This window comes from Tachysurus fulvidraco, chromosome 10 (genome assembly GCF_022655615.1).
Source record: "Tachysurus fulvidraco isolate hzauxx_2018 chromosome 10, HZAU_PFXX_2.0, whole genome shotgun sequence".
Taxonomy (NCBI): Eukaryota; Metazoa; Chordata; class Actinopteri; order Siluriformes; family Bagridae; genus Tachysurus; species Tachysurus fulvidraco.
Genome location: NC_062527.1, coordinates 4,338,471 through 4,354,996, shown reverse-complemented (window position 1 = coordinate 4,354,996; position 16,526 = coordinate 4,338,471). Strand labels below are relative to the sequence as shown.

At 46.0% G+C, this 16,526-nt stretch overlaps 1 protein-coding gene across 4 annotated transcripts in view; it reads right to left on the bottom strand.

Moving 5' to 3' along the window:
* The window catches only part of ptpn12 (protein tyrosine phosphatase non-receptor type 12), a 56,015-nt gene that overhangs the window by 23,883 nt on the left and 15,606 nt on the right, over positions 1-16,526 (bottom strand). For all 4 annotated transcript variants that reach the window (XR_003443226.2, XM_027163798.2, XM_027163799.2 and 1 more), the window contains exons 2-3: positions 2,395-2,503; positions 92-168 (exon numbers count right to left, since the gene is read on the bottom strand). Coding sequence is in view for 3 of the 4 variants with exons in the window: in XM_027163798.2 (XP_027019599.2) it covers positions 92-168; positions 2,395-2,503 (186 nt within the window). In the remaining variant the exon portion in view is untranslated. The remainder of the gene's footprint in view (positions 1-91; positions 169-2,394; positions 2,504-16,526) is intronic.

Below are 16,526 nucleotides of genomic sequence, written 5' to 3'. Positions count from 1 at the left end.
ACACAGGCCCGTCCGAAACACATAAGTAATGAACCTCGTAATGACCGATTCTCACACAAAGACAAAAAACAAAGTCACAAACTGCTTTTACCTTGATGAAGTTTGCGTTGATGTAATCCGTGTCCAGATTGGATGTTTTTAATGCCACTTTCACTCGACTGTGGTCAACTAAAGGGTGAGAAAACAGGACAGCTAAAACACACCTTGCTGTGTCTCTGCAGCCTCCCCACAAAAATAACTCACTGAATTTATTTTGAGATACATTGTAAAAAAAAAATTGTCATTCTAAAATGACGATTCACTATATAACTAATAAAATATAGTTTAGTTTATAATATAATTTAATCTAAATAAATCTGATAAAATATTAGATTATTAGTCTCTTGGGTTTAGGAAAGAGTTTGACTATATTTCATCGATCTTGTTATATTAGATATAGAAAGGTAGAAAGTTCCACAGGGTCGAGGTGACTAAAGTTACACTCCTCTTGTTTCAACCCATTTTTCAAGTCATTACAAACATCAGTACCATGTGACTGACAGGTGTTGGTTGTTACCCAGGCGTTTCCTGTTTCCTGATTAATTTGCATAAAAGGTTAATAGTTCTAAATTTCTGCTCTGCGTTTTAACAGTTTCAGTGTGAACAGCTGGTTATGGGAGTAGAGAAAGACAATTTAAAGACCACACAGATTAAATCTGAATATGAAAGCAGACCAATATCCGAGTACCGAACAGATACAGACACGACGGCGTTACATACATTTTCCGAGGCTTAGAAAAGAGCCGTTTCACTGAATGCATTGAGAGAGAATTGAGCTAGAGGTCTGAATGGAGGTCGAGGTAACACCTCCAGCATGGGGCAAAGTGGTTGCTATTTTATGAACAGACAAAAAAAAAAGGCTGTGGGTCTATTGTTGTGTTCCCACAAACAACATGCCAAGCCAAAATGGCACTTTAATGGTAGAGAAGGCTTTGCCCTTGTCAAGCAGAAGACAAAAAAGGCAAGTAAACATGATGGTGTGCTTCACTCCTCAAACATGAGCCACCAGCAGTCATAGAGAGCTCTTGTATAAATGACACATGGCATTTTGTGAGGTTGTGAGAACGTTAGCAAGTTGTTCAGTTGTGGGCACATTTTCAGGCCCAAAGTGTCAAATGATCTAGGTGAAGATGAAAAATGTCCCTGCTAACCTGAGATAAAGGAGTCTCTTGGGTTAGAGAAGAGTTGAGAATAAAGAGGAAGAAACATGAGAAAGTACTGATGATGTATTTCGGTCTATTTTCACAAATCAATTATCCACAGACGAGCTGTTTCTTCTCTATAACTCTTCAAACCCATAGAACATGACTGGCCCGCACATTTAACAAGCCAGGCACATCAGTGTATCTCGGCGACAGTAACCATGAGCCTTCTCACAGGAGCAGTGCGAGTGTAATCCCTCGAGTGTTTACAGGGGTGGTGTCGCTCCTGACCAAACGTAAGATGCAGCGCGCATGTTATTCCTGCAGAAGAGTTACATGAAGGCTTCACACACTGCACTTTCTGTTTTGTCAGACACCCTTATACTGAGTGACTTACACAAGTGCTCTGATGTCTCCATCAGTGAACTCATCCTGCCACTGGGTCACGGAATAATAATACAGTCAGTCTAACAACTCTGTTGGGAGGAAATATAGCAAGAAAAACACAAAGAGAAAACAATGTTGTTTAAGTGCTACTTTAAGGTCTTTAGATGCGATCTGAAGACAGCCGTTTGCAGATCTAGGAGAAATTCTTTCCATTTTCCAGGTGCCAGAACAGAGAAGAATCTTATAGCATACCTTCATTGTACCCTGAAACATGGTGGGATCAGCCGAGCAGTGCTGGAGGATCTGAAGGAGCGTGGTACAGTGCAGGGAGACAAAAGCTCTGAGGTAAGAAGTTGCTGGTCCATTTTTGGCTTTGCAGGCAAGCGAGTGTGTTTTAAATAGGATGCCTACAGCTAACGGAAGCCAGTGAAGGAAGCGCAGAGATGGCGCACTGTTTAAACAGAGCACCATAAAGGTTTTCTTGCTTTTATGGGATTTTATTAACTACGGATGAGACTTAGAGCCTTTGCTTGTTCCAGGCACCTAGTGATTCTTCCCCTCAATAGATCGATTCTCTCACACCTGGGAAAGTGACTGTGGGATCCTCGTTGTGTATCTTTAGTAGTTGAAGAGAGTTTCCACACATTATGTAAGAGCAATATGCAGACAGGAGGAAGCTGAGCCCATCTCCACTGCAGATAATCAGTTTGTGTCTTATTCACATTGACAGAAATAAAGGTTTAGTCACGGCATCAAAACCGTGATTGGCCGAGGCAACGTACCACAGTATGGATTTTAACCACACAACACACTTTGTGTTACTTACATGGCAGGATGTCTTTATATCTGTTCTTTTTCACATTTTCTTCTCTCTCTCCAACGTTAGTGGGATAGATTTTTTCCGTCTTGTATTTCGTCGATAATCTGCGTAATCTCTGTGGGCAGAGACAGAAGGAAGGTTAACAGACAGTATTTATAAAACACCCACTCACTCACACACCCTCTAACTCACTTACACACCCTCTCACTCTCACCCTCTCACTCACACACACACCCTCTCACTCACACACACACACACACACACCCTCTCACTCTCACTCACACACACACACCCTCTCACTCTCACACACACACACCCTCTCACTCACACACACACACACCCTCTCACTCACACACACACACACACCCTCTCACTCTCACTCACACACACACACACACCCTCTCACTCTCACACACACACACACACACCCTCTCCCTCTCACTCACACACACACACACCCTCTCACTCACACACACACACACACACCCTCTCTCTCACACACACACACACCCTCTCACTCACACACACACACACACCCTCTCACTCACACACACACACACACCCTCTCACTCACACACACACACCCTCTCACTCTCACACACACCCTCTCACTCTCACACACACCCTCTCACTCTCACACACACCCTCTCACTCTCACACACACCCTCTCACTCTCACACACACCCTCTCACTCTCACACACACACCCTCTCACTCTCACACACACACACCCTCTCACTCACACACACACCCTCTCACTCACACACACACACCCTCTCACTCACACACACACACCCTCTCACTCACACACACACCCTCTCACTCACACACACACCCTCTCACTCACACACACACCCTCTCACTCACACACACACCCTCTCACTCTCACTCACACACACCCTCTCACTCTCACTCACACACACCCTCTCACTCTCACTCCACCACACACCCCACAACCCTCTTCCACTCTCCACTCACACACAACACCACCACCACACCCTTCTCACTCTCCAACCACACACCACACACACTCTCACACACACACACCCTCACTCACTCTCACATCCTCACACCCTCTCACTCTCACTCACACACCCTCTCACTCGCGCACACACACACCCTCTCACTCGCGCACACACCCCCCCTCTCACTCGCGCACACCCCCCCCTCTCACTCGCGCACACACACACTCCCTCACTCGCGCACACACCCCCCCCTCACTCGCGCACACACACACACCCCTCACTCGCGCACACACCCCCCCTCACTCGCGCACACACCCCCCTCACTCGCGCACACACTCCCCCCCTCACTCGCGCACACACACCCCCCCTCTCTCGCGCACACACACCCCCTCTCACTCGCGCACACACACCCCCCTCACTCGCGCACACACACACCCCCCTCACTCGCACACCCTCACCCTCTCACTCGCACACCCTCACCCACACACCCACAACCTCACCCACACACCCACAACCTCACCCACTCACTCACACACCCTCACCCACTCACTCACACACCCTCACCCACTCACTCACACACACTCACCCACAACCCCACCCACACACCCACAACCTCACACACTCACTCACACCCTCACCCACTCACTCACACACCCTCACACACCCTCACCCACTCACTCTCACACCCACTCATTCTCACACCCACTCACTCTCACACCCACTCACTCTCACACCCACTCACTCTCACACCCACTCACTCTCACACCCACTCATACACAATCACATGCACACCCATATACAATCACTCACACACAATCACATACACACCCATACACAATCACTCACACACAATCACATACACACCCATACACAATCACTCACACACAATCACATGCACACCCATATACAATCACATACACACCCATACACAATACAAAATACTATTGTGTGTGCATGTAGCTGCCAAATAAGTTTGTTTATTAGTAAAACATGGACCCTGTTACAAGTGTGACAACATGTAAATGTTTCGTGAACACATTGAAGAGTGCACACATCAGTATGACTGTGTGACTGATCAGTTCACAAGCTGCACTGTGTATTTTACTTTAGCTCCATCAGTATGTCCTGATTCACTCACATGGTACCAAAATAAGAAGAGTAACTAAATTCAGCACAGGTTCTTCTGCCTCTATCCACAGGATGCACCAACTGGCTGTCTGAAACAACGTACTTTAAAGCACATACTGTGGCCTTCATGGTCACCAGATCTTTTTTTTTTTTTGGTTTGTCATGCTCTCCGGCATTAAAACACTATTTGTGGGAATGTCTTCTGGAGCCTCTTCTGTCCACTTCCAGAGAATCATTCTACGCTCCACTGTTCATTAAGAAAGCTGAACGCCATGAACATTTCCCAGCATTTATTGTATTTTGAGCACATGAGCAGTGATTGCTGTCAGCCAATAAGAATGTGAGAGGAAACACTGAGAGGCGGAGGAAATGACTAGTTAGGCGACTATCACGTGACAAACGGTTCCTAAATTTATTTTCACAAAACAAACGGATTCTGAGATCCTTTGGGGTGAGTCGGGGCTAAAGTCACTTTACATCTGAAAATCATCAGCCCAGTCACTTTACAGCTCAAAATCATCAGCACAGTCACTTTACAGCTCAAAATCATCAGCACAGTCACTTTACAGCTGAAAGTGACTTTTATGACAATAAAAGCTTCTTGACTTGATTTAAAGTGATTGTGCTGATGATTTTTAGCACAATCACTTTAAGTCAAGTCAAGAAGTTTGTGTCATTTCAACCATATATAGCTGTTTCTCCAGGACCATGGTGCTACATAAAAACAAAGACAGAGCTAAGGATTTAGTAAATAGTCCTTGATATATAAAGTGCATCTGTGCAACCTGGTGCAAACAGTGCAAGACAAGACAAGACAAACAAAACAGACAAGACAGTGCAGGACAAAAGACAGTGCAAACAAATAATTACAAGACAATACACAAAAGACAATAAACAGAAACAGTGGCAACAAGTGTAAATACTGTATGTTCAAACAGCTGAAAAAAACAGTGGCAACAAGTGTAAATACTGTATGTATGTTCAAACAGCTGAAAATCATCAACACAGTTACTCCAGGGCTAAAGATAATCAGCACAGTCTCTCTAGAGGATAAAAAAAAGTCAGCAGTCACTCTACAGCTGAAAAACATCAGCAGTGTCAGTTTGCAGCTAAAAATAATCAGAACAGTCATTCTACAGATGAAAATCATCAGACGAGTTACTTTACAGCTGAAAATCAGCAGCACAGTCACTCCAGGGCTAAAAATCATCAGCAGTCTCTATATGATTAAATCATCAGCACATATACTCTACAACTGAAAATCATCAGCCCAACCACTGTACAGAATAAAATAAGCACAGTCACTTTACAACTGAAAATCAGCAGCACAGTCACTCTACACCTCTAACTCATCAGAACAGTCACTCTACACCTCTAACTCATCAGAACAGTCACTCTACACCTCTAACTCATCAGCACAGTCACTCTACACCTCTAACTCATCAGCACAGTCACTCTACACCTCTAACTCATCAGCACAGTTACTCTACACCTCTAACTCATCAGCACAGTCACTCTACACCTCTAACTCATCAGCACAGACACTCTACACCTCTAACTCATCAGCACAGTCACTCTACACCTCTAACTGATCAGCACAGACACTCTACACACCTCTAACTCATCAGCACAGACACTCTACACACCTCTAACTCATCAGCACAGACACTCTACACCTCTAACTCATCAGCACAGTCGCTCTACACCTCTAACATCAGCACAGACACTCTACACACCTCTAACTCATCAGCACAGACACTCTACACACCTCTAACTCATCAGCACAGACACTCTACACCTCTAACTCATCAGCACAGTCGCTCTACACCTCTAACATCAGCACAGACACTCTACACACCTCTAACTCATCAGCACAGTCACTCTACACCTCTAACTCATCAGAACAGTCACTCTACACCTCTAACTCATCAGCACAGTCGCTCTACACCTCTAACTCTTCAGCACAGTCGCTCTACACCTCTAACTCTTCAGCACAGTCGCTCTACACCTCTAACTCATCAGCACAGTCGCTCTACACCTCTAACTCATCAGCACAGTCGCTCTACACCTCTAACTCATCAGCACAGTCACTCTACACCTCTAACATCAGAACAGTCGCTCTACACCTCTAACATCAGAACAGTCGCTCTACACCTCTAACATCAGAACAGTCGCTCTACACCTCTAACTCATCAGCACAGACACTACACCTCTAACTCATCAGCACAGTCGCTCTACACCTCTAACTCATCAGCACAGTCACTCTACACCTCTAACTCATCAGCACAGTCACTCTATACCTCTAACTCATCAGCACAGACACTCTACACCTCTAACTCATCAGCACAGACACTCTACACCTCTAACTCATCAGCACAGACACTCTACACCTCTAACTCATCAGCACAGTCTCTTTACAACTGAAAAACATCAGCACAGTCACTCTACACCTCTAACTCATCAGCACAGTCACTCTGTACCTCTAACTCATCAGAACAGTCACTCTACACTTCCAACTCATCAGAACAGTCATTCTACACCTCTAACTCATCAGCACAGTTGCTCTACACCTCTAACTCATCAGCACAGTCTCTTTACAACTGAAAAACATCAGCACAGTCGCTCTACACCTCTAACTCATCAGCACAGTCTCTTTACAACTGAAAAACATCAGCACAGTCGCTCTACACCTCTAACTCATCAGCACAGTCGCTCTACACCTCTAACTCATCAGCACAGTCTCTTTACAACTGAAAAACATCAGCACAGTCACTCTACACCTCTAACTCAGCACAGTCACTCTACACCTCTAACTCAGCACAGTCACTCTACACCTCTAACTCATCAGCACAGTCGCTCTACACCTCTAACTCATCAGCACAGTCGCTCTACACCTCTAACTCAGCACAGACACTCTACACCTCTAACTCATCTTCTAGTCACACGGCCATCTACTGTAAAGATATGAAAAAACCCAACACTGGATTGATGATCATGATCAATAAGAGCGCTGTACAATGTGCTGTGTTTACCACTGGAGTACTCGCTGCTGAGTCCAGTCAGTGAAACACATTCATATTTTCAACACAACAGACAGGAATGATTTTAGTACATCATCCTTTTAATGAAGCTTGGCATCGTAACCAGAGTTGAGTGGGTAAGAGTTCATTTCTGATGGATTTCATCAATGTACACAGATTAACATTTATGGTATTTGGCAGAAGTCAATTATACAATTATACAGCTGAGCAGTTTTAAGGGCCTTGCTCAGGGGTCCAGAAGTGGCAGCTTGGTGACTCTGGGATTTGATTCCAATCAGTAGTCCAACACCTTAACCAAGCTTCCACTTTCTTCCCCGACTTTAGACAGAAAGCTAAAGATAAGAAGCACTAATCTTTTTATTTCTCTCATATATTAACAAACTCTTCTCAGTTGTTTGAGCACCATACAGATGTTTGAGTAGATATCTGCTGTGGAGAACCGTGGGCACTAAACATCTCTGTCACTTATGTTACTGCCTAAAGCAGAACCAGTAAAGAAAAGTTTATTTAAAAAAAACTTTAATCAAAATGATAAATGTTTCATTAATGCACAAACACAGACCCAGTGTTGAACAAACTCTCAATCACTGACTTAAAAGGATGTGCATATGCTTTGTGTGCGTCTCTCTCTCTCTCTCTCTCTGAGTGTGTCTGTCTCTCTCTCTCTTTCTGTGTGTCTCTGTGTGTGTCTGTGTATCTCTCTGTCTCTCTCTCTCTGTGCGTGTCTCTCTCTCTCTCTCTGTGCGTGTCTCTCTCTCTCTCTCTCTCTGTGCATGTCTCTCTCTCTCTCTCTCTGTGCGTGTCTCTCTCTCTCTGTGCGTGTCTCTCTCTCTCTCTCTCTCTCTGTGCGTGTCTCTCTCTCTCTCCCGCTCTGTGTGTCTCCCTCTCCCTCTCTGTGTGTCTCCCTCTCCCTCTCTCTTTCTGTGTGTCTCCCTCTCCCTCTCTCTCTCTGTGTGTCTCCCTCTCCCTCTCTCTCTCTCTGTGCGTGTCTCTCTCTCCCTCTCTCTCTCTCTGTGCATGTCTCTCTCTCTCTCTCTCTCTGTGAGTGTCTCTCTCTCTCTCTCTCTGTGCGTGTCTCTCTCTCTCTCTCTCTCTGTGCGTGTCTCTCTCTCTCTCCCGCTCTGTGTCTCCCCCTCTCCCTCTCTGTGTGTCTCCCTCTCCCTCTCTGTGTGTCTCCCTCTCCCTCTCTGTGTGTCTCCCTCTCCCTCTCTCTGTGTGTGTCTCCCTCTCTCTCTCTCTCTCTCTGTGTCTCCCTCTCTCTCTCTCTGTGTGTCTCCCTCTCTCTCTCTCTCTGTGTCTCCCTCTCCCTCTCTGTGTGTCCCCCTCTCCCTCTCTGCGTCTCCCCCTCTCCCTCTCTGCGTCTCCCCCTCTCCCTCTCTGCGTCTCCCCCTCTCCCTCTCCATGTGTCTCCCTCTCTCTGAGTATGTCCCACGTTTTGAGTGTGCCCCCCCTCTCTATCAGTCTGAGTCTCTCTCTCAATCTGCCTGTGTGTCTCTCGCTATCGGTCTGTGTCCCTCTCGCTATCGGTCTGTGTCCCTCTCGCTATCCGTCTGTGTCCCTCTCGCTATCCGTCTGTGTGCCTCTCGCTATCCGTCTGTGTGCCTCTCGCTATCCGTCTGTGTGCCTCTCGCTATCCGTCTGTGTGCCTCTCGCTATCGGTCTGTGTGCCTCTCGGAGTGTGTGTCTCTCTTTATCTGTCTGTGTGTCTTTCACTATCGGTCTGTGTCCCTCTCGGAGTGTGTGTGTGTCTCTATCTGTCTGTGTGTCTCTCACTATCGGTCTGTGTCCCTCTCTGAGTGTGTCTGTGTGTCTCTGTGTGTGTGTGTGTCTCTGTGTGTGTGTGTGTCTCAGTCACTACCCCCCAGTCATTTTTCCTGAACCATCCGCTATATTTTGCTTTTGTCACAGAGAAATAATTCATAGTTTGATCAATTCCATATCATCTCATATAACATGGTTAGTTCAGATGATACTACTGTTTGAATTGTAATCAAAAATAAATGTATTACATCAAAAGAAAACAAATGCAAGATGCAATAAGACCAGTTTTGTAATGCCACTGTGGCACCAGGAAAAGAACCAGAATGAACGAGCGAGGTGGTGAGAGATACCCAGCCCTAATGACAAGCGAGCTCTTTGTCTCTTTCCCCGCTTCAGACTGCCCACGTAACAGAGGAAATTGTGGTGGTGTCTGTGCATGTGTGGTAGGGCAGAAAAGCCTGTCAGCACTCGAGCTGAACAATAACCCACATGACACTCGCTCCCTACTGGCTCATCAGCTGCTTTTCCTCCGCCGTGTCTGAATAATCTGCATGATGTCCAGATTCTCTCTAATCATAATCTCATTACTCAAAATAAAAACCCTGATGATTTACTGCTTCCTCTGAGATTCTGCAGTATGGAAACAATGCACATTGTACTACCCCATAAAGCAAAGGGACTGGTGCAGAAGAGTTGAGGAGAATAGTAAGAGATGTTACATGCCGTTCCCTGTGATTAAATGGGACATGTTTACAACACCTGAGTAAACTGTTAAAAATGTATGATGATGATGTAGGTCACATCGAGTGGACTCGGAGTCGAATGCAGTGGGCAGCGTTACAGCATGTGATTGCAGACTCACGCACAGAGAGTTACACTGACACACACATAAAATGCTGATGTCAGTGATCACTGTTTTGAATAAGTGTGACATGAGAAACACCGAGATCTGAATTAGACAAGGAAGAATTTCACATGAATATAAAAAGCGTGCGAACTGGAAATAGATGATAATCTGCAAAGGCAACAACAAAAGCCTTGTCAGCAGTTAAAGGAGAACAGAAACCTCTGTGCATGGCTAGAAAGTCTATCGATAAACCCACAGCTCACAACATGACCTCCAGACAAATCCTAGTTACACAGACAGTCAAAAATGTCACACCATGAGACCACACAACAAACTGGTGTGCCAGACAACACACTCTCGAGAGCTTTAAGCCATTTGGTTCTCCAAACGGTTTGCAAACTATACAGTACTTCAGACATACTGACAAACATACTTGGGTGCATCTTAAACCTGATTGGTCAGGAGGGACTTTTCTACAAACAGAAGGGAAAAAAAATGTCTTTTTTTCTTATTAAACTCAGAGAAAAAGAAAAGAGAAGCCGGTGTGGGGATGGCGGTCTATAGCTGGTACAGTGCAATGGAGGGAAAAGAAACGAAAAAGAAGGGGGGAAAACAGGAACTAAACTGATCTGTGGAACTTTCACAGCAATGAATGTACCTATAAACTGTGTGGTATAAGAGGAATAAAACATCAGGACATGGTTATATTTAATATCTGTGCTCTATTAATCAGACACTTGCATGTACTGAGCCAGGTACTGAATCGTCTCAGCAGTTCTATGCAAGCGTCAGCTGCATATGCATCAACATTGTCAGCGATACATTAATATTTAAATGCATTTACCACTTTACCTTTTCCTCCATCTTTACATTTACAGCATTTGGCAACTGAGGGTTAAGGGCCATACTCAGGGGCCCAGCACTGGCAGCTTGGTGGACCTGGGATTCAAACTCACAACCTCCTGATCAGCAGTCCAACACTAGGCTATTACATCCCCACAATTGTCCATAGTACTATCAACCTGTCCAGCAATGTTTTGGTTAAATACGCAGTTGGTCACCTCATTGTTAGGAGTCTGTTACTTCCTCTTTAGTGCAAACAATCAACACAGCAAAGCTTAAATCTACACAACAGATGGTTAAAGGACCGTTCATGCAGCTGTGTGACCTGCTAGGAAGATGAGACTACTGATGATTAATGTCATTCAGCAGCTCCCACACGGAGGGAGTTGTGTGTGTGTGTGAGTTGTGTGTGTGAGTGCTCTGTGCTTGCATGCAGAGATCACTTGGCTAAAACTAGCAGGCTCTGCTGTCCACACACACACACACACAAACAACCATTATCCCTACAAAATATTAGGATATCCAGAGACGTTTATCTCTGATTAGATTTGATAGCACGACCTAACCTACAACCCTTTAAGCAATTTCCTTAGAAGCTCAACATTTTTCTTCCTCAAAAATACAACGACCCTTTTTTCCACTTCAGTAAAATGAGAGAGAACCCAGTGGACATGTGAACGTGGATTAAACTGCACACATCCTTTATGCTCCGCCCCATCCCCATCCATCTTTTGTCATCAAAAGTGGAGAACGTTTTGGAGTTCATGAAAGTGAAAGAAAAAAAAAAACATGAGTGTATTATTAAGCAAAGTTTATCCAAGAAAATATACAACAGATTATTATATTTACGAACAAAGCCACCAAAACATTTCTGCTGCAAGACAAAGATTTTGACCGTGGAAACATTGGACCAAAAACTGTCAAATTGAAAATATCACAAATCATTTCAAAGATATAAACAAATCAAATAAATCAACATCATCATCCTCAGAGGAAACATCACCGTGTGAACATCAGGCCATCCATAAAAATATTTTGGTTTGCAGTAAAATTTTAAAAATAAATAAATAAATAAATAAATAAACAAACAAACAAATAAATAAATAAATAAATAAGGGTCGGTAGGTAGGTTTATATTTTTTTTCAAGTTTCAATGGAAAAAAAAGTACAATTTTGGTGATGGTGATTACGTTGGTATGAATTTAAACAAATTAGCATATCGTGACGTCACTGACTGGGTCTTCAACCCGTGCCTTCAGGCACATCATTGCAAACCTCATTTGCAACCGACAAGTTAAAGCGGTGTCGAGCTGTTTTAATGAATTTTTTAGATGTATTATGGCGCCCGAACCCGTATGACTTTGAACGATGACCGCGAACATTTTGTTTAATGCAGCCGCAGCCATCATTACCGAGCGCGAACCGTTAACTCCGACAGTGAATGTGACATCCGGTAAACATAGATGACTTTTTCACGCATTTTATTTCAAAGAAAGAACGTAGCCTTCATTTGTATGTAGGCCTAGGCAATTTATATATTTACAATACTTAGTAAAATATAATATTATTTAAAGTGACGTGATATACGGCTAAGTACGGTGACCCATACTCAGAATTCGTTCTCTGCATTTAACCCATCCAAAGTGCACACACACAGCAGTGAACACACACACACAGCAGTGAACACACACACACACAGCAGTGAACACACACACACACAGCAGTGAACACACACACACACAGCAGTGAACACACACACACACAGCAGTGAACACACACACACAGCAGTGAACACACACACACAGCAGTGAACACACACACACAGCAGTGAACACACACACACAGCAGTGAACACACACCCGGAGCAGTGGGCAGCCATTTATGCTGAGGCGCCCCGGGAGAAGTGGTGGGGGTTCGGTGCCTTGCTCAAGGGCATCTCAGTCGTGGCCGGCCCGAGACTCGAGCCCACAACCTTCGGGTTACGAGTCAGACTCTCTAACCATTAGGCCACGACTTTCCACAACTTTTATTTTATTGCTTTTGTATTAGTTGTTTGAAGGGTAAAAAAAAATTGGTCGTCTTAACGCAAATTTACGACCGGCAAGTTGGTCGGACTTAAAGAAAAAAAATTGACTGGGTCGGTCAGGTTACAGCAAACAAGAATATTTTTAAGGATGGCCTCAGACACCAGATTTCTAAAAGGATTCCAGTGAAATGTGATGACGTTGAACTGCTTACTGTGTTACTGCAGAATCGCTCAGAAATCCAACATCCAGCTGAGATTTAGTGATCGCTGCAGCTCCTGACTTCACAACCCATAATATTAATAATAATATAGCTCCTCTACTCCCCTTAGACCTGAAAGGGTGATGCTCATTGTACTGACTTCCTTTTCTGGACAATTAAATTATCTAGAGCAATATTTGAAATCAGGAAATCGATCACAAGCCATTCTTTCTTCTTCTGCAAAAAGTAATTAGGATTAAAAGTGGCACCAGGTCACATGACCCCTTTGTTCAGTTTATCTAAATTAGACAGCAGCAGGTTTTCTTTTCTCTGCAAAACTGTTGGATGACAAAGCATGTTGTGTTCGTGTCGTGTTAAACATCCTCATGCTTCTTACATGTCTTATGAGGACGGATCCTGAGACGACGTCGTCAGCTAACAAAATGCTGAACGCACTAAAAACTGCAGATTTAAATTGATCCTGTCCCTCAGGGATCTAGGAATCTCAGATTTACTAAATAACATGGAATTTGAAGCTATGAATTTAAATGATTTCTGAAATATTTTCAACTCAGCAATTCTCGTGCCTCTGTTAAAGGACGGACTGTACAGGGTCAGGATTTTACTTACACACACGTACACAGAGCCCCACACACACACGTACACACGCGTGTACACAGAGCCACACACACGTGTACAGGGCCACACACACACACACACACAGACGTGTACACAGAGCCACACACACGTACACAGAGCCACACACACGTACACAAAGCCACACACACGTACACAGAGCCACACACACGTACACACGTACACACGTACACACGTACACAGAGCCCCACACACGTACACACGTACAGAGCCATACACAGAGCCACACACACACGTACACAGAGCCACACACACACACGTACACAGAGCCACACACACACACGCACACACACACACACACATACACAGAGCCACACACACACACACACACGTACACAGAGCCACACACACACGTACACAGAGCCACACACACACGTACACAGAGCCACACACACACGTACACAGAGCCACACACACACGTACACAGAGCCAAGCACACACACACACACACGTACACAGAGCCCCACACACACACACGTACACAGAGCCCCACACACACACACGTACACAGAGCCCCACACACGCACACACACATACACAGAGCCACACACGCACACACACGTACACAGAGCCCCACACACGCACACACACGTACACAGAGCCCCACACACGCACACACACGTACACAGAGCCCCACACACGCACACACACGTACACAGAGCCACACACGCACACACACGTACACAGAGCCACACACACACGTACACAGAGCCACACACACACGTACACAGAGCCACACACGCGCACACTCAGAGCCACACACGAGCACACACACGTACACAGAGCCACACACACACGTACACAGAGCCACAAACACACGTACACAGAGACACACACACACGTACACAGAGACACACACACACGTACACAGAGACACACACACACGTACACAGAGCCACACACACACGTACACAGAGCCACACACACACGTACACAGAGCCACACACACACGTACACAGAGCCACACACACACATACACAGAGCCACACACACACATACACAGAGCCACACACACACTCACATACACAGAGCCACACACAGGTACACAGAGCCACACACACGTACGTACACAGAGCCACACACACACACGTACACAGAGACACACACACACACACGTACACAGAGCCACACACACACGTACACAGAGCCACACACACACGTACACAGAGCCACACACACACGTACACAGAGCCACACACACACGTACACAGAGCCACACACACACGTACACAGAGCCACACACACACGTACACACACGTACACAGAGCCACACACACATGTACACACACGTACACAGAGCCACACACACATACACACACACACAGAGCCACACACACACACACACAAAGCCACACACACACACACACACGTACACAGAGCCACACACACATACACACACAAGTACACAGAGCCACACACACACACACACACACACACGTACACAGAGCCACACACACACACACACACACACACACACGTACACAGAGCCACACACACACACACACACACACGTACACAGAGCCACACACACACACACACACACACGTACACAAAGCCACACACACACACACACACGAACACAGAGCCACACACACACACACACACACACACACGTACACAGAGCCACACACACACACACACACACACACACGTACACAGAGCCACACACACACACACACACACACACACGTACACAGAGCCACACACACACACACACACTCACACGTACACAGAGCCACACACACACTCACACGTACACAGAGCCACACACACGCACACACGTACACAGAGCCACACACACGCACACACACACGTACACAGAGCCACACACACGCGCACACACACACGTACACAGAGCCACACACACGCACACACACACGTACACAGAGCCACACACACGCACACGTACACAGAGCCACACACACGCACACGTACACAGAGCCACACACACGCACACGTACACAGAGCCACACACACGCACACGTACACAGAGCCACACACACGCACACACACACGTACACAGAGCCACACACACGCACACACACACGTACACAGAGCCACACACACGCACACACACGTACACAGAGCCACACACACGCACACACACGTACACAGAGCCACACACACGCACACACACGTACACAGAGCCACACACACGCACACACACGGACACAGAGCCACACACACGCACACAGAGCCACACACACGCACACACACGTACACAGAGCCACACACACGCACACACACGTACACAGAGCCACACACACACGTACACAGAGCCACACACACACGCACGTACACAGAGCCACACACACACACACACACACACGTACACAGAGCCACACACACACACACACGTACACAGAGCCACACACACACACACACACGTACACAGAGCCCCACACACACACACACGTACACAGAGCCACACACACACACGTACACACACACACACGTACACAGAGCCACACACACACACGTACACAGAGCCACACACACACACGTACACAGAGCCACACACACACACGTACACAGAGCCACACACACACACGTACACAGAGCCACACACACACACACACACGTACACAGAGCCACACACACACACGTACACAGAGCCACACACACACACACGTACACAGAGCCACACACACACACACGTACACAGAGCCAC